This window comes from Conger conger, chromosome 7 (assembly GCF_963514075.1).
Source record: "Conger conger chromosome 7, fConCon1.1, whole genome shotgun sequence".
NCBI classification, from domain to species: domain Eukaryota; kingdom Metazoa; phylum Chordata; class Actinopteri; order Anguilliformes; family Congridae; genus Conger; species Conger conger.
Window position 1 is genome coordinate 42,792,264 of NC_083766.1, and position 23,031 is coordinate 42,815,294.

General features: G+C 43.6%; 1 protein-coding gene across 1 annotated transcript in view; it reads left to right on the plus strand.

Moving 5' to 3' along the window:
• The first annotated feature begins 263 nt into the window (after nt 1–263).
• LOC133133863 (double C2-like domain-containing protein beta) overlaps nt 264–23,031 on the plus strand; it is a 255,891-nt gene continuing 233,123 nt past the window's right edge. The window contains exon 1 of the mRNA XM_061250126.1: nt 264–755. Coding sequence (XP_061106110.1) covers nt 434–755 — 322 coding nt within the window. The 5' untranslated portion in view covers nt 264–433. The remainder of the gene's footprint in view (nt 756–23,031) is intronic.

A 23,031-nucleotide genomic window follows, 5' to 3' on the forward strand; every position in this document is an offset into this window, starting at 1 on the left:
GGATGGTCCCTCCTCCTTCCCTCTAATCCCCTCCCTCCCTCTCTCGCTCTCACACAGGCACACACTCTCGCCGGCAGGGTCTGGGCGGCTGAGCTCTGGATGCAGACAGCACTGCGAGGCAGACAGCATGGTTACATTGAACAGCAGTGGAGCACGCAGTCTCTCCATGTAGCCCAATGCGATTGGCTTGTGGGGGGGTGTCAGAGGAGCAATAGCAGCAGACGGAGCCAGTGTCTGGGGGGGGGGGGCTTGTCTCTGTTTCAACCGTTTAGGACAGAAGAAAAAAACAAACCTTTTAGCCTTCTGCCATTTTTTTATTTTAACATTTTTTTTACTTTTCCCATTTTGTTTAGTTGTACAGATTTCCATTTGCTTTTTTTTTTTCCCTCGGTGGGTCTGGGTCGCTTGGGCGTAAGGAAGAAGGGCTGCATGCATGACACTCCGCAAAGGCGAGAAGACGACCATCAGCATCCAGGAGCACATGGCCATTGATGTCTGTCCTGGTCCCATCCAGCCCATAAAGCAGATCTCGGACTACTTCCCCCGCTACCCGCGGGGTCTCCCCCCTACAGCTCCCTCCACCCTCAGCCGTGCTGGCTCCCTGCGCTCTTCCGCCAGCCAGCAGTCAGAGGGCCTCTCCTCCGTCCAGGCCCACGACGATGAAGACCTGGATCGGGCCTTTGGGGCTGCCGCGCCCCCGCCCAGCAAGAAGGAAGAGGAACCCGACGTGGAGGGATATGACTCCGACGACTCCAGTGAGTACGCCCCCCAACCCCGTTCCAACACCACCCCGCTTCATTATCATTCTGTGCTGTCTGTGCTTCTGTCATTTGACAAAAGCCAACTGTTGTTGTGGCGGTCAGTGTGATCTCCTCCACGTGGAGGAAGAGCTGGCAAGTTCACAGGGACAGCCCTCCCCCACAGCCGCTTACGCTTCATCAGGGTTTTTTACGGTCCAACCCTCAGCTTGGCGAAGTTGGTTTTTACGCATTGGCAATTTATATCTGCGCCACCTGCTGCTGTTTGTGATCGCCAGATCTCTAGATGACACGCCTCCAGATGATTGGCAGTAGAATTGCCAGCCTCGCAATTGCAGAATCAATTGTCAGTATGCAGAATTGCTAGCCTCGCAATTGCAGAATCAATTGTGTCGGTGTGCTTTTCTTATTAGTTATTGCACTCCTTCATTCAGAGAGGGGAAAATGCATTTTAGATAGATCAGATTATTATCATTATTATATATTTTTTTTATCCATTCCCAAGAGCTGAGGTTAAAAAAATCTGGACAATAATGCTACATTCAAGTGTTATAGAATTGAATTTTACCTTCTTCCTTTTCAGTTTTCAGGCTTCTTGTAACCTGATTTACAGCCTTTGCAGTTGTAATGTTGAACATTAGCATGCTATGAGTGTAGTTAGAGGGGAAAGCTCAGCTCTCATCGATGAGATGGTTGACCAGAAAATCAGCAGCCTGTCGTATTCTAGCATCTACTCTCCACTCCCAGTGTGCTCTGTAAGACTGTCTTTGCTGGCTGGGAGGGTTATACCATGCATTTGGACAGAAGTTACTAGCTAAGTTGCTAAACCTTCAACCAAGTGATCCAGTTTGGGACCAATAGGCTCTTATTTGCGATAAATGAGGATGGATGAAAACAGCTCTGCTGCAGTGCTGGCTCAGAGAAGGTGAGGCAGACCTCCTCCCCCCACCCTAACTGCCACTAACCGCCTACCACCTGTGCGATGAGGTACCAGCCCTGACCAAAGCTTGATGGCGTTCGGTATTAAGCTGGAGAGCATGTGGAGGATTGACCAGTTCCAAATTATTAAAAGTTGTTACTTCATCTTTTATTCCTGTGTGTGTTCGGTGCAGCAAAGAGAGCTCTGATGTTGCTGCAATTCTTCAGCGAACACGGTGTCCTGTCTTCATGGCTGCAGCCCTGTCTTCAGCAGGTGTCAGTCACTCGGCCGCCTATACTGGAGGCTACAGTGTTGTGCAACAGGCACTTCTGTTTCTGCTCGAATGCTGTTCTGCTATGTGCTATGGTCCAAAAATGTTGTATGAACATATGCAAAGGATACAAATAGGTTTATCATGTAATGTTAGTGAGGCATATATTACATGTTTTTTTGCAATTCTGCTTTTACATGATTTCTGTGCACTTGTATGGACAAAACAATGGAAAATAAGTCTGTAGATCGCAAACTGTAATTGATAAAAGGGAGTATTTCTTCTGAAAGTATCCCCTCCTTATCCATGTATAATAATAAACAACTAGCATGTTGTGATGCCTGAAACTTCCTCATGTATGTACTTGAGGAAAAGGTACATGTAAAATGTGTCTGAAGTACTGATTTTTTTCTATTTTAAATAAGTTCTTCAGCTGATTAATAAAACCCATTCAAAAATTATGATTACTGTAGAGTTTCTATATTTTTATAGTGGCCTTCAATTTCCAGTTCATTTTTGTCCAATTTCCATTTTTGCCTTGAATTTACACTTCAAAAGGCTGCTTATTTAAATCGGTAGTTGAACCTTATGTGTACATTTTTTAAAGATATGATTTAAAGTGGTATTGTCCTTTCCTGTGGTAAGTGTGCATCATCTTAAATGTGCACACACATACTCTTCGTGTTTTTATGAGAGCTGGCCAGAGGAGGCGGAGGGGGAGGGGAAATTGGGCTATGGGGGCGGGGTTAGGGGCTTTTCAAAAAACGCACATCACTGCACTTTGCGAACGTTTTGTGGGTGTTTTAGATACTAAAATCTAGAAGAGAATGCTGATGCATGTGGGCATTGAAAAAATCTGGGTGTCTTGCTAGGTCACTTTGCTTCAGCTACCATTAGGAGACAAGAAAATAAAAGCTTCTGGAAATATTTCCAGTTCACAGTGTTGCATTAGCATTTTTTTTAAACTTTTCCCTATGATCTGGATGACATTTACAAAAAGCAAGCATGAAGACATATGGATTTTACTGTTTCAAATGTGACTGTCAAGAAGAGACGAGAGGAACAAAGCTGGGGAGGCGCACTCAGTGACCACTTTATTAGGCAGACCTGTACACCGGCTTGTTAATGCAAATACCATGTGGCAGCAACTAAATGCAAAGCAGCATGCAAACATGGTCAAGAGGTTTTTCAGACCGAATGTCAGAATGGGGAAGAAATCTTATCGAAGTGACTTCGACTGGAATCTCAAACTGCTGATCTCCTGGGATTTTCACGCATAACAGTCTCTAGAGTTTGCAGAGAAATGTGTGAAAAACTAAAAACAATGATAATGAAAGAGGTCAGAGGAGGGGGGCAGACTGGTAGAAGTTGATAAGAAGGTGACAGTAATGCAAATAACCATGCATTACAACAGTGGTATGCAGAACAGCATCTCTGAACTCACAACATGTAAGTCTAATAAGTACTTAACAAAGTGCTCACTGAGTGTATGTGTAAAGTGCATTTATTAAGTGACACAAATGCAACATGTTGTTCCCATGGGGCAGGCAGTTCCTTAAGCCAATACATTGTGTTGAAGTCATGCATTAGCAGTGCTGAGAAGAAAATTAATTGTTTTTTGTTTGTTATGTGAGACACAAACAACTGAATTACAGGGATGTTACATTAGATTTGCCTGTATGAGTAATAGGCTGGGAAGCCCACAAGCGAACAGCAGAGATTGCTGATTTTATGAGAAGACAGAAAGTGTGTAATTTAGAATCAGTAGGGGATTTCTGGTGGCAAAAAACTCTATTGTACTCTATTGTGGGCAGGCCTTCATTTTTTATTATTAATCATTTCTCATTTAAAAGGATCCTTGCAAATGGAATTAATTCTGTATCCAATTTCAATGCAATGCAGTTGGGAGACAGTTGCTGGTAGGCTTCTTGGCTTTTGAAAGTTATTGATCCATTAAAGATAAATTGAATGCAGTGGGGTATTTAAATTGTTTGGGGCTTTTCTTTTAGTATGAACACAGAGACTTGTGGCTCATCTTTTAGCTTACATTGAATCTGTCATTCACTTGTATTCCACCTTTACTTGGGACTACCCAATACTATCCAGTTCTCAACTGATTAGAGGATCACCTGTTTATCATAAAAAATAAATATCAACATATTGTATGTAATTTAAGACCTCATGTTAAAACAGGTTAAATACTGCTTTCTGCAGTTGAGCAAAGCAAAATAATGACACATGCCTTTGATTTTCAGTCCCAGATGTGCTTTGACTGCAAGTGTAAATGGTGTAATTGTTATACAAGAATTGTCCAAAGATAACTTCTGTTAAGGATCTCTAAAAACTGAGCTTTCTCTCTCAGACTTGCAATATCAGATTCAAAACCAAGTATTTTCTGTCTGATATAAATCCTACCTCCTACACATGCATTTCATTTGCATGTACAGTTGAAGTCTCATTGTGTAGACTATGATGCAACATCCAAGACTGGATGTGGGTGATCCTGTGCACAATGCCAAGGGACAAGGTTTTTTAGGTAGTGGTTAGATCACATGTCCTCAGGGCATCATTATGTGGTAGACTGTTAGATATTCAGCTGAGAGCAGTTGAACATGACTACAACCCACATGGGCAGTGAGTGTCTACAGTATGAGCTGTGAAAGTGAACAGTGAGATGGTGGAAAGAGGCAAATTAATAGCGTACTATAGAATGTAAAATACACACATTTGTCATTTGTCACTGTTACCCATGGTGAATGAAATTGGATTCTGCCATGTGGACAACCCAGCATTTAATTTAATTGATCCAAAGATGTCAGATGTGACATGATGGAGGCAAATGCCTTTAGAGGTAGCACAGCAAAGCAACAATTCCATATCAAGTTATCAAGCTTGTGAGAGGACAAGAGGGCAATTGTCAGAAAGATTTGGTCTGGTAACAAGATGTGTCACTTGTTGAAGCATTTATTTAAGATGGTTGCAATGCAGTGTAGTGGTTAAGGACCTGTTCCCAGGTGCAGGGTAAGCTCCCAGGTGTCGCACTGTTTTTTTTTTTTACCACTGAGGAAGGTGCTGTGCTGATACTGAAATGCTTCAGTAAATATCCTACATTATAGTGGGATGAAAGCATAATTTGTGTAAATAACAGTAAGAGTAATGTTTTTAATTTCCTTGTCCCTGACATGAATTTAAAATATGCCAGAGATTGCAAAAAAGAAATGTCACACTTGTTAAATTTCTTTTCAATTTATAGCCAAAGTGTATTGTGGTTTGAGAGATGAGTCTTAGAATCAAACTTTAAAAGCTTATGGGACATCATATTCCGGATAATCACAGATTACTGTTGTACTAAATTCTCATTTTATACAAGGGCCCTAATCTTCTGTGTCTTCTATGCTAAAAAATTTAATTAAATGGGATAGATACATGGATATAGTTATCATGGTGATATTGAGCCTCTCACATACAGTACTCTTTAAATTTCTCTGTGCCCTTTCTGTTTCTTTATTCTTAAAACTCTGTGCCCTATCCTGTTCTTGTCTTCTTCTTTTATCGGCAAAAATGTACTAAAAAGTTGTCTTCTTGACCATGGTTGGTAACAACATTATGTGGCCATAATTATTTGAAACAAGGTAATACAAACAGAATTAAGGAAATGAACTTTTTTTTTTCTTCTAGGATACAGGTTCAAGCTGATTGTTAAATTTGTAACTGTAACTTTCCCACTGCTCAATTATGTTGGAATGAACTAATACATATAAGAAGCTGTGATAGCTATGAATTGTTTAACACAATTATTTCTTCCATTTTTGCTTTGTTGACTTTACATAAATGTGTTTCTATAATTTGTGTCAGAACTGCATTTCATTTATAAGTCACAGTGATATCTTGGTTCCCAGCTTATCACTTTCCCTTTAGAAAAATCTGATCTCTGAAAATCCAAATAAAGTAATTATTTTGAGAGCTTGTGCATGATATTTTAATCTAATTGCCAATGCCATCTGTGCAAAGAACCAATGAGCTAATGTGTTTATGAATAGGAAGATAACATTTTGTTCATTTTGTTTATAAAGTGTTTAATTTTCCCTTCTGTGAATGGCTAAATACATACAATAATTTGCTTTATTATTTTAACAGTAAGCCATGAGATGGGGACAAATCTGTCAGAAATAATGATGACTTCCTCTTTAAATAGATACAAGTTGTGGGGATGCTCCTCACAACTTTTAGACTAACCTTTTATTTTCGGGTATTTACATCTATATCGGGTGATTTATACAGTCCCCACATTTTAGAGGACCAAAGGTAATTGAAGAGCTGGCTTCTCAGCTCTTTTTGATTAGACAGGTGTACTCAATCGATTCCTTGGTGCAGGAAGAAAGCTTTCAGTATCTTGTCTTGATACTAGACTTTTCATTGCTTTTGGAGTCTGTTATTGCCATTTGTCAACATGAGGACCAGAGTTGTGCCAATGTCAGTCAAGGAAACCATTACAAGGCTGAAAATAAGAATAAGACAAATAATACAACTGTCCTGTATACTTTATAATGCACGTTATGTTTGTTTGTTCCGTTCACAGAAATACACTGTTGAGTCATGAAAGACATTTTACAAGTCGATCTACAGTTTTACAAACAGCTGTAAATGTATCGGGAGGTGTACATTTACAGCTCCAAGAGACCCGCTGCCCTCTACCTGAAATTTCCTCTTGCCTCAGTTTTTCAGCTCGCTAGTGTTAGTCGAGCTGCAGGGAGAGGTGGGTGGTGAATGTTGTTCATCGCTTAGTTATTCACAATGCAAGGTATATGGTAGTTGGAAGACAGGACTAAAAGGAATCTTCCTGTAGCTATGGAACCAAGTTTATAAATTGGCTTTCTCTGCCACTCTTGGTTGGGTTATTAGCTCGGAGACCCGCTGCCTGACTTTTCGGCAGTTTGATCTCTCTACCTGAAATTCTGTATTGCCTAGCTTTATCAGCTACGTCCCTTTTAGGAAAGCTGGAGGTGGAGTCTGCCTTGCGCCTTTACTTTCATTTTTACTTTGGGAAAATAACTGAAAGAAAAAGCTAAGGTAAGAAAAAAAAAAGACAAGGTACATGTTAGCAGGAGAACTGTTCATCTTATTCAAATAGAGATGCAGATACACCCTTTCATTTTGGCTAGAGTTTTCGCCCTGGGCTAGGGTTGTTCTCCATGATGGTACTGCAGTGATGTAGTGTGTACTTTCTGTGCTCACCTTGGTTTAGTAGCTCTGTCACTATAAGAGCTGGAGGCAAGAGCTTAATTTGGTCTTGGTTTGTTTTGTCACTTTTCTGTTATTCACAAAGCCACGTATATGGTTAAATGCTCTGTCACTATTTCTAGAGCTTGGGTTAACCATTTCCTCACCAGCAGAATGGGAGGCAAAGCTAGCTTTGTGCAATTACTTTCGTTGTCCCTAGGGTAGGGTAACGTAGGGTAACGTAATCCAGAAGACTGTATTACTTAAGCCACAATGAACACAACACAGTGTGTATGCCACAATGAACACTGCTGTGGGTAGAAATATAAGGCAGTCTGAACACCTTACTGTTCCCTGCGCTATGTTTAGGACTGTGTGTCCCTCTGAACATCCTACTCTACACAATGCTGTGTGTAGCACTGCAGCCATATGTCATTTAGAATATTCTACTTAACATAGTACTGTGTGTAGGACTGTAAGCCACACAGTACTGCGCTGTATGCCATACTGTAAGCGATGCAGAAACACCCTGCAGGTTTTGACTTGGATAGGGGGTTATACCTATTCCCTTTTCACCTTGTTTTGATAGCTCTCTCACTAGTAGGGCTAGAGGCAGAGTTCGCTGGGTGTACATCTTTCGTCATTACCTGCCACATCACCAAGTTAGTAGATGTCCCGCTCTGGGATGGGCTGCCCTTGAGTTTAGCAGTCGTGTTATCTACCTGTTGTTCCTTGCCTCAGATGAGCGCAAGGCGGAGGGTTGCTTGGGTGACGTGTGTCTGAAGCCCCCCGCTTTATTTCTGTTTCTTGTTCTCGCCCCCTTTTCAGGGTAGCTTTGTGTTGGCAGTTTGCCGGGGAACCTTTTCCTTATTTAGTTGCACTTTATTAAACTAGTTGTCACCTCACGGCCTGTGGATAACTTTAAGATCCCCTTCATGGTCGCAATAGCCTCTTTGACCGCACTCTCTCACTGTTCACAAAAGCTCCCCTTCACGGGTCATGCCTGGTCATCCGAAGCCCACTCCCTCACACAGAAGTGTCAGTATGCAACAATAAGAAGTAGCTAATGGTACGCTACACATGTGGGCACTAGAGAGACTTTAGATATGCCACAGAGGGAATTTGTTGTTTTCAGTTTTCGCTTTCAGTTCCTAAATGTCTTGTTGAAATAACTGCTTAGAAAACAAATTATATTTAATAGGTTTGCTCTTATTTCTGTCAGAGGCCTTTCAGTTCAAGATGGTTAGATATGATTTCTGTGGGTTAGACTTCCATAGAACGGTTACAGGTTTAATTTAAGTACACAAAGTCAACAGTACACAAAGTAATGGGCTTGACATTGACCTGATATTGCCTATTTTCTGAACATTTTGCAATCCCCCCCCCCCCCCCCCAAAAAAAAGAACTGTATTCTACAGAACTCTATGCAATTTGTTTTACATTAAATAATGCTGGGAACTTTTGGTTTGTCATTAAAATATAGACACATTTTAATGATGAAAAAAGGTGTGTATGTGTGCAGGGGGGATGAGGGGTTGGTGAGTGGCAACAAAACATTTTCTGATATATTTTGCCATGACCGACTGAATCCCTCAGCATAGGACAATCATCTGGTGGTCTGAATAGTATTGTACATATTGTGTACATATATGTATGTTGTATGCATGTATATATGTATGGACAGTGACAATCTATGTAGTGACAGCGACAATGTACAGGCCATGTACGCATTTGGACAGTGACACACTTTCTGTTGTCTTGGCTCTGTACACCAGCAAATAATGACTGCACATAGTCCCACCATTTCATGGCAGCATAATATTTGGGACAAATCACTTTACGGGTGTTTCTGATTTGTCAGGTGTTTTAGTGCTGGTATAAGAGAGCATTCAGTACCTAGTCTTGATTCTTGGCTTTGTATTGCCTCTGATATTTGTTATTGGTGTTTGCAAACATCAGGAGTTGTGCCAATGAAAGTCAAGGAAGCCATTATGAGGAATATCAACTAAACAGTCAGAGATATAGGCCAAACAATATGCTTACCAAAATACACTGTTTGGAAAAAAGAAAAGAGAGGCACTGGTATGCGTTTGGGATCATTGGGCCTCAGGTAAGAACAATTTCATATTATTATGATAAATTTATCTTCCTTTTTTCAGACGAATGGCCTGTATGAGTGTGCCACATTTAATTAATCGAATGCAACTAACTACAGACAACTGTCCTAGATGAAGATATCCATTACAATACAGTTTAAACAATGGATAGGTCCGGTCCATTATCGGTATTGGTCAGTTTGCGTTCCAGCCATGCCAATATCCACACTATACGCACGGCTAAATGGAATGTTCACACATCTTTTAATATTACTCCGCATTTGTAGATTACTGTCATCTACTTTGTAACCGAAATGAACGTAACTTAACATGATCATCATCTCTCCGCTAGTAGCCTCCCAAAGTAAAACAAGAATGAGTGATTTTAAAGTGTCCTTTGACCCTCTTTGGGATTTGGAAAGGAGTAGGATTGGAAAAAAATACAACTAAGGCAACATCCTTGGATCAAAATAGCAGCAAGACCACCAAACCCCGGCGAAGCAAATGATGACTGATAACGATGCTATGAGTCATTTCAATGACTGCACGTTATCTGGCAGTGTCCAGCTAACCGTCTACAACGAAGACAAATGACTGTTGTGTGGTCTGGTGTAACGTGAACTAGCAAGCTAGCTGGCTAACATTAACCAATAAACTACTGTTCAGTTGAAGAATATATTTACCATAAAACATAGTTCCATTAATTTAAAGTCTGTCTTGTCTGAAAGATGAAAGTTGAAAAATAAATGTGGTAACCATTGCATAAAAGCCTTATAGAACTGGAACCTGTGGTATATCATGGATATTGGCACAGCTAGTGGGGTGGCTAGGCACGACGCAAACCATTACACCCCCTAGCTGTGCCAATATCCACGATATACCACAGGTTCCAGTTCTATAACACTTTTATACAATGGTTACCACAAACTATAACACCGCTACCACATTTCAGAGATGAGGAGGATGCTTTGGATCTTGGGCAGTTGCTTTTTGCCTCCACACTCTGCTCTTGCCACCACAAGTGAATCTTGGCCTCATCTGTCCACGAGACCTTTTCGGTACTTCTTAGCAAACCTTAACTTGGCCATCCTGTTATTGTGGTTAACTAGTGGTTTACATCTTGCAGTGTAGCCTCTAGCTATGGGAGGTTAACGAAAGTTCAATCGCAGAGACGCACTTGCTGGTCAGCCAATCACCAGTATTTACATGGTATATCAATGCCCATTATCTGCTACTACTGTCTGATTCTGAATCCGCCATTCCTTTGGGGGGAGGCACTGCCTATTTTGACCTGGCAGTGCAAGATTTTAACTGAAATTCTAAACACATTTAATAAAGTATTTGTGAGGGAACTGATCGGAACCAAGCAGACACCATTATTCGGTGCTCACAAAAACAGACAATAGCAATCAGAGCAATACAGATCAGGCAGAGAGTAACCAAGTCCAGGCAGGGGTCAGAATCCAGGCAAACAGAGAAATATAGAGAGGGCAGGGTGAAGTCCAGAACCAGGCAGAAGTAAAAACTGGGAGATCAGTCACCAGGGCAGGAGAGCAGGAGGGCCAAGGGCAGGAGTAGGGCTTGGACAAGGAGGGGTAGACAGGCAGGTGGACTGAAGCAGGGCTGGACATAGACAGGCAGGGCAGGCAGGAGAACAGAGGCCGGATGGGACGACACGGGACTGGAGAACTCAAAACAGGTACGGGACAGGCAGGCGATAAATGCTGGAAAGTAATGAATGCAGACGCAGGGCACAAGATGATCTGGCACAGAACAAAGAAACGTGAGCTTATATGCAGGCCTGCTGCCGAGACAAGGAGCAGGTGAGGCAATTGCAACAGAGGAAATCCAAATATGGTGCGGGGGGCATAGATAATAGGGAAGAAGGAAAATGTGAAGCAGAATCCACAGAAAACACATAGAAGAAACCAGGAAGTGAATCATGACACAGAGACATGGGACGTGACAGTGTTACAGAAAAGTGTTTAGTATGGGTTCAAAACACAGTGTAATGTTGATGTGTCTTATTCCCATTCAGAAATCTGCCTCAGTGTGAAAAGCATGATTTCTCTCAAGCTATTTTCTCTATGTTACGTAACAGGCGACCATGACACTCAGCTAATAAAGGTCATGGAGCCTGGCTTGCCAAAGCATTCATAGCTCATGCTTTTAAAATGATTCCCATTCATGCATCTGAATGGCCGATGTTGGTGTTTGCTGGGATTCTAAATTCTCTTGTTGCTCATAATCATATTCCACTGCGACAATGAAGCTATCAATAAAGGTGGATCCATTTCCGGTAATATCATGCCCTAATGTGATGCCTAACCTGGCACCGTTACTAATAATCATTGCTAGTGGCAAGCTGATTCCAGACTGCAAAATAATATTGTTGACGCCCCCGATTCCAATTTCAGGAATTTAAGCACCTGTGATAAATAGTCTATCTAGCTCTACATGAAAGGCCTGCTTAAGCTTGGAGGCTTTTCTCATTTTGTTTTCTCAAGGTGTTCCTATGTATCCTATCATGTCCTGGTTTCAATGTCCTATCATGTCCTGGTTTCAACGATCAAGCTTCACTTTCAAGCTTGTCTCAAGAAAAGGGGTAATACTTAAGGGGTTAACAAGCATGCGTGTGGTACATTAAATGTGAATTTAAATAGTGGTGTTTACAGAGAACAGATTATATTATCCTAAAACAGGTACCTAGCATTACTTACCTCACATCCACTAACAGTGGCTCACGCTTTTTGGCAAAAAGGCCTCATGGCACTTGGCAGCGGTAATGGTTTTTGGATCCTTCACAGATAATTCGAAATGATCTACCTCACATCCACTGGCAGTGGCTCACTACCATTTTATGGAAAAAGGTCTCACACATTGCCAAGCTGGCAAGCCTTCACAGATACTTTGAAAGCCACTGTGAGTGGACATTATGTACTTACTGCCTTTTTCGGCAAAATTGCCTCACAGCACTTATCAAGCGTCATGTTTATAGGAGCACATTGCCAAGCTGGCTACCTTCACAGATACTATCTACCTCACGTCCTCTAGCTGTGGCTCACGGTGCTTAGCAAGCCTTATGGTTATCGGAGCACATTGCCTAGCTGGCAGACTACCATAAAACTACAGGCAACTTTAAGAAAATCTTGCGTACCGTCAGCCAGGGTACACAGAGCAGTGCCAAGAAGCAAGCCAATCATTGTGGTTCTTTTCTTCTCGCGAGCAATATGGCCTCATGTCATTTTGATTAATTTAATTCATTACATTACATTAATGGCATTTGGCAGATGCTGTTATCCAGAGCAATGTACAGCAATGTACAGTTGATTAGACTAAGCAGGAGACAATCCTCCCCTGGTGTACTGCAGGTTTAAGGACCTTGCTCAAGGGCCCAATGGCTGTGCAGATCTTATTGTGGCTACACTGGGGATCAAACCACCGACCTTGTGGGTCCCAGTCACGTATCTTAACCACTACGCTATAAGCCACCCTAATTCCTGGTCAGTACATCCAGTGAGGACTCTGCACTAGTCAGCATTCATTTTGGGAATGGCTCATCGTCATCTGTATCCCTGCCTTGCGGGAGAGGCTATTAAAAGTGACAGAATCATCACCAAAACATTGTTGTTGTTAATGGATCTTCCAAACTTCAATTCTGGTCTTCACTGATATTTGTCAAGTCTTCTGCAGCCAGTAGTCACTGGCACATCCATGCCTGCCACATGAAGAGTGTTTATGATCCGTTGGACAGGTGTCTAAGTTTTTTTTCCATCCATCCACCCATCCATCCATCATCACCCGCTTATCCGGAGTCGGGTCGCGGGGGCAGTAGGAAAAGCCGGGTATTCCAGGCGTCCCTCTCCCCAGCAACGCATTCTAGCTCCTCCTGGGGGATCCCGAGGCGTTCCCTGGCCAGGAGAGATATATAATCTCTCCAGCGGGCTCTGGGTCTCCGCCCAGTTGGACGAGCCCGGAAAACCTCCAAAGGGAGGCGCCCGGGAGGCATCCTGATCAGATGCCCGAACCACCTCAATTGGCTCCTTTCGACGCGAAGGAGCAGCGGCTCTACTCTGAGCTCTCTCCGGATGTCCAAGCTCCTCACCCTATCTCTAAGGCTGAGCCCGGCCACCCTACGGAGGAAGCTCATTTCAGCCGCTTGTATACGCGATCTCGTTCTTTCGGTCACTACCCAAAGCTCGTGACCATAGGTGAGGGTTGGGACCAGTAAATCGAGAGCTTCGCCTTCCGGCTCAGCTCCTTCTTCACCACAACGGTCCGGTGCAACGCCCGCATTACTGCTGACGCTGCACCGATCCGCCTGTCGATCTCACGCTCCCTTCTACCCTCACTCGTGAACAAGACCCCGAGATACTTGAACTCCTTCACTTGGGACAAAGACTCGTTCCCAACCCGGAGGGAGCAATCCACCGTTTTCCGGCAGAGAACCATGGCCTCGGACTTGGAGGTGCTGACTCTCATCCCGGCCGCTTCACACTCGGCTGCAAACCGCTCCAGTGCGTGCTGAAGGTCACGGTCCGATGAAGCCAGCAGAACCACATCATCTGCAAAAAGCAGAGATGCGATTCTGAGGTCACCAAACCGGACACTCTCCTCACCTCGGCTGCGCCTTGAGATCCTGTCCATGAATACCACAAACAGGACCGGTGACAAGGGGCAACCTTGGCGGAGTCCAACACCCACCGGAAACGTGCTTGACTTTGTGCCGAGAATGCGGACACAGCTCTCACTTTGGTTATACAGGGACCTGATGGCTCGTACCCTAGAGTAAGCTTTCCCAGGGAGGCTAAGGAGTGTGATACCCCGGTAATTGGAGCACACCCTCCGGTCCCCCTTCTTGAAAATGGGGACCACCACCCCGGTCTGCCACTCTACAGGTACTGTCCCCGATCTCCACGCGACACTGAAGAGGCGTGTCAGCCAAGACAGCCCAACAATGTCCAGAGCCTTCAGCATCTCAGGGCGAATCTCATCTACACCCGGCGACTTGCCACTGAGGAGCTTTTTGACTACCTCAGCAACTTCCGCCAGGGATATAGGTGCAGATTCCCCCGAGTCTTCAGGCTCTGCCTCTTCCACAGAGGACGTGTTGTTCGGGTTCAGGAGCTCCTCAAAGTGCTCTTTCCACCGCCCGACAATATCCCCAGTCCGGGTCAGCAGTTCTCCTCCCCTGCTGAAAACAGCCTGAGACGAGCCCTGCTTTCCCTTTCTGAGTCGTCGGATGGTTTGCCAGAACTTCCTCGAGGCCAACCGAAAGTCCTTCTCCATAGCCTCCCCGAACTTCTCCCATACCCGGGTTTTTGCTTCAGCGACTGCCGAAGCTGCAGCCCTTCTGGCCACCCGGTACCTGTCTGCTGCTTCAGGGGACCCCCGGGCCAGCCAAGCCTGAAAGGCCTCCTTCTTCAGCTTGACGGCCTCCCTCACCGCTGGTGTCCACCAGCGGGTTGTTGGGTTGCCGCCCCGACAGGCACCGATGACCTTCTGGCCACAGCTCCTGCTTGCCGCCTCTGCAATGGAGGCTTTGAACATGGCCCACTCGGACTCCATGTCCCCAGCCTCCCCCGGGATGCGTGAGAAGTTCTTCCGGAGGTGGGAGTTGAAGACCTTGCGAACAAGGGCCTCCGCCAGACGTTCCCAGTTCACCCTCACTACACGTTTGGGTTTACCGGGTCTGTCAGGCAGCCTCCCCGGCCACTTGATCCAACTCACCACCAGGTGGTGATCAGTTGACAGCTCTGCTCCTCTCTTCACCCGAGTGTCCAAGACATACGGCCGCAGGTCTGATGATACGACTACAAAGTCGATCATCGATCTTTGGCCTAAGGTGCTCTGGTACCAAGTACACTTATGAGCTACCCTATGCTCGAACATGGTGTTTGTTATCGACAATCCATGACCAGCACAGAAGTCCAATAACAAAACACCGCTTGGGTTCAGATCAGGCAGGCCGTTCCTCCCAATCACCCCCCTCCAGGTTTCTCCGTCATTGCCCACGTGAGCGTTGAAGTCGCCCAGCAGAACTATGGAGTCTCCGGGTGGCACCCTTTCCAGGATGCCACCCAGTGACTCCAAGAAGGCCGGATACTCTGAACTGCCATTTGGTGCATAAGCACAAATGACAGTCAGAGCCTTCCCCCCAGCGACACGTAGTCACAGAGAGGCGACCCTCTCGTTCCCCGGGTGGAACTCCAACACAGTGGCGCTCAGCCGGTGGCTTGTGAGTATCCCCACACCCGCCCGGCACCTCTCACCTTGAGCAACTCCAGAAAAGAACAGAGTCCAGCCCCTCTCCAGGAGTTTGGTTCCGGAACCAGTACTGTGCGTGGAGGTGAGCCCAACTATATCTAGTTGGTACCGCTCCGCCTCCCGCACTAGCTCCGGTTCCTTCCCCACCAGAGAGGTGACGTTCCACGTCCCCAGAACCAGTCTGCGACGCCGAGGATCAGCACGCCCGGATCCCCGCCTTTGCCTACTGCCCGACTCCGATGCCGACCCCTGCAGGTGGTGAGCCCACAGGGCGGCGACCCCACGTGACCAGTTCGGGCTGTGCCCGGCCGGGCCCCATGGGATAAGGCCCGGCCACCAGACGCTCGCCGACGAGCTCCCCTCCCGGGTCTGGCTCCAGCAGGGGGCCCCGGTTTCCCTTTTCCGGGCGAGGTAACTGGGTCTTTGTGTGGCCGTGTCATGGGAGTCTTTGAATCGCTCTTAGTCCGGCCCCTCCCCCGGGACCAATTTGCCTTGGGAAACCCTACTGGGGGCTAACAGTGCCCCCGACAACGTAGCTCCCTGGATCACCGGGACAAAAAAACCCCTCCACCACAAGTTTTTTTTCCATTATATAAATTTAGAACATACCTGACTAATCAGAAACACCTGTGAAACCATTTTTCCCAAATATTATGGTGCTCTGAAATGATCGGAATATAAAGGGCTGTAATTCCTACACAGATCACCCGATATGGAGGTAAATACCTTCAAATCACAGCTGAGTGTAAATTTTACATTACATTACAGGCATTTAGCAGACACTTATCTCTTTGACATACAATGAAGTGATTGTAACTGCATATGCACTCAGTGAACACTTAAATACCTATGAACACACTAGGTATTTATTAGACTTATTTTTTAGACTTATTGGTCTCTGCTGCTGGGGCCTATCCACTTAAAGGTGTTCAGAAATGCTCTTCTACATACCACTGTTATAATGCATGTTTTTTTTGTGTTACTGTCACATTCCTGTCAGCTTCAACCAGTCTGGCCTTTCTCTGAACTCTCATTTACAATGCATTTTTGCCCACAGAATTGCTGCTCACTGGATTTTTTGTTTTTTGCACCATTCTCTGCAAACTAGAGTCATTTGTGTGTGAAAATCCCAGGAGATCATCAGTTTCTGAGATACTCAAACCACCCTGTCTGGCACCAATCATTCCATGGTCAAAGTCACATTTCTTCCCCATTCTGACATTTGGTCTGAACAACAGCTGACCCTCTTGACCACGTCTGCATGCTTTTCTGCATTTAGTTGCAAGTTGGTCTACCTAATAAATTGCTCTCTGAGTGTATATTATTTAAGACCAGATCCAATGTGCTGGCTTACAACAGAAATTGTGCCACTGTCCCAGTGCTTACAGCATGCACTGTATATTCATGAGGGGTACTCCTGAGAGACATCAGTGGAGGATTCTACGCTGGCAGCCGTTTTGGATCTTAACTGGCCAGAGGATTCTGCCTATTCTGCTATTTTTTTGGGACCGTTTTGAGCATAATCGTTCTGCTGTCTAGCTTTGTGGTTTCCTGCAAACAGATGGTACCCTTCACTTTGCTTGTTTCATAAAAGGTCTATTTCTCTACACTAAACCCATGTGCAGGAGGAAAATGAGACCGTAACCCAGTTGTGACCAGGCTGTCCATAGAATCCTATTAAAGTCCTATCTGCAAGCTGTCGTCTCATAATCAGTGGAAAGTACTGTATCCTGCTTTCCTTGCCTCCAGGCAAGCCTATTTTTATCCATCCAATGGTGTTCTCATACACTCATTGAGCACTTTATTAGGAACACCTGTACACCTTCTTATTCATGCGATTATCTAATCAGCCAATGGCAGCAGTGCAATGCATACAATCATGCAGATACTGGTCAGGAAGTTCAGTTAATGTTCACATCAACCATCAGGATGGGGGAAAAATTTGACCTAAGTGACTTTGACCGTGGAATGATTGTTGATGCCAGACAGGGTGGTTTGAGTATCTGAACTCCCGGGATTTTCACAGTTTTCAGAGAATGGTGCAAAAAACAAAAAACATCCAGTGAGCAGCAGTTCTGCAGACAGAAATGCCTTCATGCCTTAATAAGAGAGGTCCAAGGAGAATGGCCAGACTGGACAAAGCTGACAGGAAGGTGACAGTAACGCAAATAACCACAGATTACATATGTATGCAGAAGAGAATCTCTGAAAACACAACACATCAAACCTCGAAGTGGATAGGCTACAGCAGCAGAAGTCTACAAAAAGTCTATAAAATAAGTATAATAAATACCTAATAAAGTGCTCATTGAGTGTATGTGTATTCCATCAAGAAGGTACAGCCATAATCTTTGGTCTTCAATTTAAAAAATACTCTCTTCTTGCATAAACGTACAATAGGTAAGATTTTTGTGTTACAACATTGTTGCAAGACCATTGTAAATCCCTTCATTTGAAAAGGGTCACTGACATGTTGACTCACTCTCTGCCTGTGTTTATAATCCTTAAATTTGGGTTTCCAAGATATAGTTGACGGTCCGTTACTCTGGACCAAAACATTAGCAAAACATAAGCTCATTGGTAGAAAATGGGTTCTAATTGCAACAGCCAATGCCATTTCAACGTCAGCACGTTTACAGTGAAGGGGGAGGGATAAACAATGTTGTTGTTTGAAGGTGTTTGTTGCTGCTATTCCTCTCTTGACTGTTAGAAGTCTGAAATGACCTATTGTACCTTTAATGCCTACCAGTGCTGAAAGTCGATTGCAAGCTGCTATTTGCAGCAGCAGGGTGTTGGTTATTTGTCTTTTCATTCATAGACATTCCTTCTGCTTCCATTTCAATGAAATGTGAGTGACAGGCTTGGTGATGGAAATTAATTCCTGTAGTCCTGAGTAGTGTAGAAGCAAGTCTATCTTTAATGTTTATGTGCTTTTCACTATATATATTCCATGGAATCTTTCTGTTTGGATATGTATGTTTCAAATGACTGTTTGTCCTTACACAGTCCTGCTTTCCAGTGGATATTTCCTGCAAACAATTAGTCTGACCTGCTGTATCCTGCACTCATATCTGTACTGACACACAAGTCAGGATGTCATGTTCAGTGGTACTTGTTGCCTATCTACAGGTGAAAAAAAGTGTGCCTGAGTGGCTGCTCAGGCTTAAGATGACCCCTACAATGCCTTTAAACAAAAAGTGCACAAACCTTTACATTTGGCACTTCTGCCAGATGGTGTAAGATTTTAGGTTTTTTTCCACAGTAATTGCATGTTGTTTGCACAACCACCACCAGCTGGCATGTGTGAGAACTCTAATCCACAGCTGTCTGAAATACTTGCAGGTTCCCACAGTTGGGTGGCAGCAGTGCCCTTTTCATCATGAGGAGGTTGCGTTATCATGAAAGAGCTGAAAAGTCTGCTTCCAGAAGTAAAAATACATTTGAATCATGGTTATGTTTTGTTTTTATTTATACACAATTCAGATAAAAGGTTTTAAACATGGATTTTTTGTAAGGTGCAATTTCTCAAAGTCTCTTTTTCTCAAAATGTAGACAACCCTGGTTGAAATCTATGAGCTATGACCAGTTTGAAATTATAAACTACCATCTGTTTCAAAATATAGCTTGAGTTGGTCAAGCCAAGTTGAGCATGGAGCTGGGGTTGTGTCCTATGAAGCGAGTTGACAGGGTTGGCGAGCTAAAAAAACAACAAAGTCTGGCAGCCATTGAAGGCATGTATTCCTATTAGCAACATAAACATACTACGGCAATTTATGGTGACTATTAAACAATGTATGCATTGATTCGCCGTATATTAAATGCACGCTGACCTATATTGGATTTGTATACATAGTTACATGATTCTTTGAGAAAATATAGTCCAAAGAATATCTTGGATTGCTCGCTAGCTTTTTTTTTCTTTGTCTAACCAGTGTGTTGCTTGCTAACTGTATTGCATTGCATTGCATTTTACATTTGTTAGCAAACTGTTAGCAATATATCTATCCGCTTGTAACATTACCTCCCTGTCCAGCTTTGCAAGCGAATATCAACCCCTGCTGTTACAGCTGGTTTACCAGTTAGACCATGCTCCACACTCAACATACCCAACTCAGGATATGTTTTGAAGCAGCTGGGTAGCTGTATCTCAAGCCGGGCATAACTGGATTTTACACCAGGGACAGCTAATGTCAGCTAGCTAAGTTGTATGACAAAAATTTGTTTACTTTATTGCTAACTTAATGTTTGTACTGATGAGATAATGTTAACAATATCCAACAACATTGCAGTACAGACCTCGTCCACCCAGCATGTTTACAATGTAACGTAAAGGTTAACTAAAAAAGTTTAATACAATTTTCGGAAAGAGAGGGTCAGCTAAGTGGCACATAGCGAAGTTGTAAACAGATAAACAGAGTTGTTTGTCACTGACAGAGAGCATTTTTAAATGAAAAACGTGGCTAACTTATTACTGGTGCTAGCTTAGCTGGGTCAAGACAGTGAAGTATGCCTTTGAATTACACATAGGCTTACTTACATATTGTAGTGATCGCTAGTTAGATTTTTGTGGTAGAGCGTAATTGTGAATGAAGCAACTTGAATTATTAAGGTTAGCCAGCGAGAGAAAAAGCAGATGCCAGATTATACATCACCCCCCTTGCTTTTGAATGCGAGACTGGCAAACACGCATTTCGAGCTAGAATAGAAAACTTAAATTAGCAAACAACAATTGGCAAACTTTTATGTTACATATCAGTGTCAATAGCATGTTGCATTTCCTAAATATATTGTCTTTATCAGATATATTGACCATGACAACACTAAACACTAAAATTATTCATTTTTAAAGTGGCCCGCCTGCTGTCTAGAAGGGGTGAGCTGAGTATTTGTTTCATACAAATACTCGTAACGAGTATTGACTTTTTTCCAAATACGAATGTTGAACGAGTAATTTGGATTCATTATCCGTAATGGGGGCCTGTTTTATTTATTTATTTTTTACATTGGCTGCAGTAGCTGTACATCAGTGATGAATGCTTAACATTTGTCACAGGCCAGTATCTCCCTGGTTCCTACTGCCTGCTGTTATGTTCCTCACTTGTCAAGAGCCGGCGGGGAAGACACAGCCACGTGCTTCAAACAAGCTATGGTACAGAGCTGACTTTAGACATAGACTTATTATTTAAGCCTGAGGTAAGGTTGTACATTTTGTCTGGTGATGATTTAGTGATTCACTTTTAAACGCGCTTACTAGCCAGCTAGCTAGGTACTGGGATTCTGCTGTGAAGTGTGGCCGATTGCCATCGGCTTGATTTGTTTGTTGATGTTGTTTGCGATGATGTTTCGGTGGACTTTTTTGATTGCTGTAATGTTAATGTAGTGAGCTTGTGATGTTCTACCGACTTTTTTGGTGAAATTACCTGTCATCTGAACACACTTTAATGGACGACTGAAAATTCTTGATGTCTAGCCATTCTTTGCCTACATTTAACTACTGTACTATAATGTTAAACACTTATCTGAGTGGACCCTTTTGGCTTATTGCTGTTGTTGCTACATGCATGTATTCATACTATTCGATGTCGTCACCCAAACGAACCGTGGCCATATTGTACGGATACACAGTGCACCACTGGGCTAAAATACTAACCTCTGTCAAGGCAGGCAGACAAAATATCACGAATGACTACCAGCCAATACCAATATCAAATTTAAAGACACCTTTATATTTAATGTATAATATATAAATATATAAACTTTCACGGAGATGATATGAAATTGTCTTATGAATGGATTAGACCCATAAGACATGAACATAACAAAACATGACAATTTCTGGTTTGCCTTGGGAAATAGGGAAGGGAAGATATAAATGTAGCTGAGGTGGCCGATTAACATATTTATTGTAGCCAGAGAGCAGTTTAGCCAAATGACAGATAAATCAAGATTACTAGCAGAGTGGCCAGTGTACTAAGGATGTCTCTCTGCTAATGTTAACCAGCCAAATAACGTCAAGTAACAAGCCGGCTAATGTTACCCTGCTTTAAAAACGTGAGAGTAACGTTAACGTTGGTTAACAACACAGGCATTAATACATTTGGTCTGGCTAGATTCTACCTTGAATTAAGTGATCAGAACACACTCTCTTTACGATTTATTTAAGAGGGACTCTGGCGGCGGATTGAGGATGCCCCCGCCTCCTCCAACACCTCCCAAACCTTCATTCACGTTTGGGTTAACGGTCAGTTTACGATATGAAAGGAAAGCCATACAGTTATGCATCGACATACAAGCATGCTTTATTTGCAATGTAAATATTAACATCAATTACTGTTATGCTGGGGGGAACAGAGGAACCAGAAGCAGACGGGGGTGCAGAAAAATGGCGATTTAATTACAGCAGGGGCAGACAGAGTAGAGTCGAAAAACATGCCAGGGTCAAAACCAGGAGGTCTGTCCAAAAAATGCAGAAGTACAAAATCCAACAAACGAAGAAGAGACCGGGGAAGCAGGCAGGGGTCAAAACCAGAAAACCAAGAGCAAGGGCAAGGACTCAGGAACAAGGGCAAGGGCAAGGGCAAGGAAACAAGGATGAGACAGGTGCGTGGGGGTTGGACCCAAAATGCACGACTCAGAAACAATAGTTAAATAAAGTCCCGTTAGGGCTTTATTCGGGACGAGTCCCAGGAGCGTAGTAAACACAAGCAAAGTCCATACACGAAGATCCAGCCAAACAAAAATAAAACAAAAAAACAAAGCACGGTGCTGAGGGAAGAGGCAATCTCGTAGTCGGTAGACGTGCAGGGAGGTCCGGTAGCAGGAGAGCTGTCAGCGGGGCAGATGAACAGGCGGACGGCAGGCAGAGGCGTAGTCGTGGGCGAAGCGGGAGTCGAAACCATGAAACAATCAGCGGGGCAAAAGTACAAAAACGGTAGGCGAGGACGTAGTCAAAAAACAAACGATGGTCACAAAACAGAAATCAATAAACTATGGTCGGTAAACAGGCTTGGATCGTAACGTGTAATCAAAACAGTAAATGCTCAAGAGTTGCGTGGAAAACCGAGGCAGACAATTTCGCAGTGAACAGTTGCGCGACTGGGCTATAAATGCGGGTGTAGACAGGTGTAGACAATTAGTTAGAGCGTAGCAAGGAAATGGAAAACAGGTGCGATGGATGACAAGTTTAACAAGGAGATTAGTAATCGTTAGTAATAAACCTATCCTGCCCTAGCATTAGTAAATTAGTAAATGACATGCACAAGAAACGTAAGGTAACATGAACACATGATTAGTTTGTTAGTCTCTACCCAATCCTGATCTAGCGTTAGTAGTTTTAGTAAATAGACAAATAGAAACAATTAGGAAGTGAATGACAGAAGGAGAGAGAGAGAAAAGGCGGAACGCAAGGTTTGCGGAAAAACATGTAAAAGTGTATGCATAAACCGTGACCAGTTAACGTAACAATAAACATAAATCAAAACATGACACAACGCGAAACTA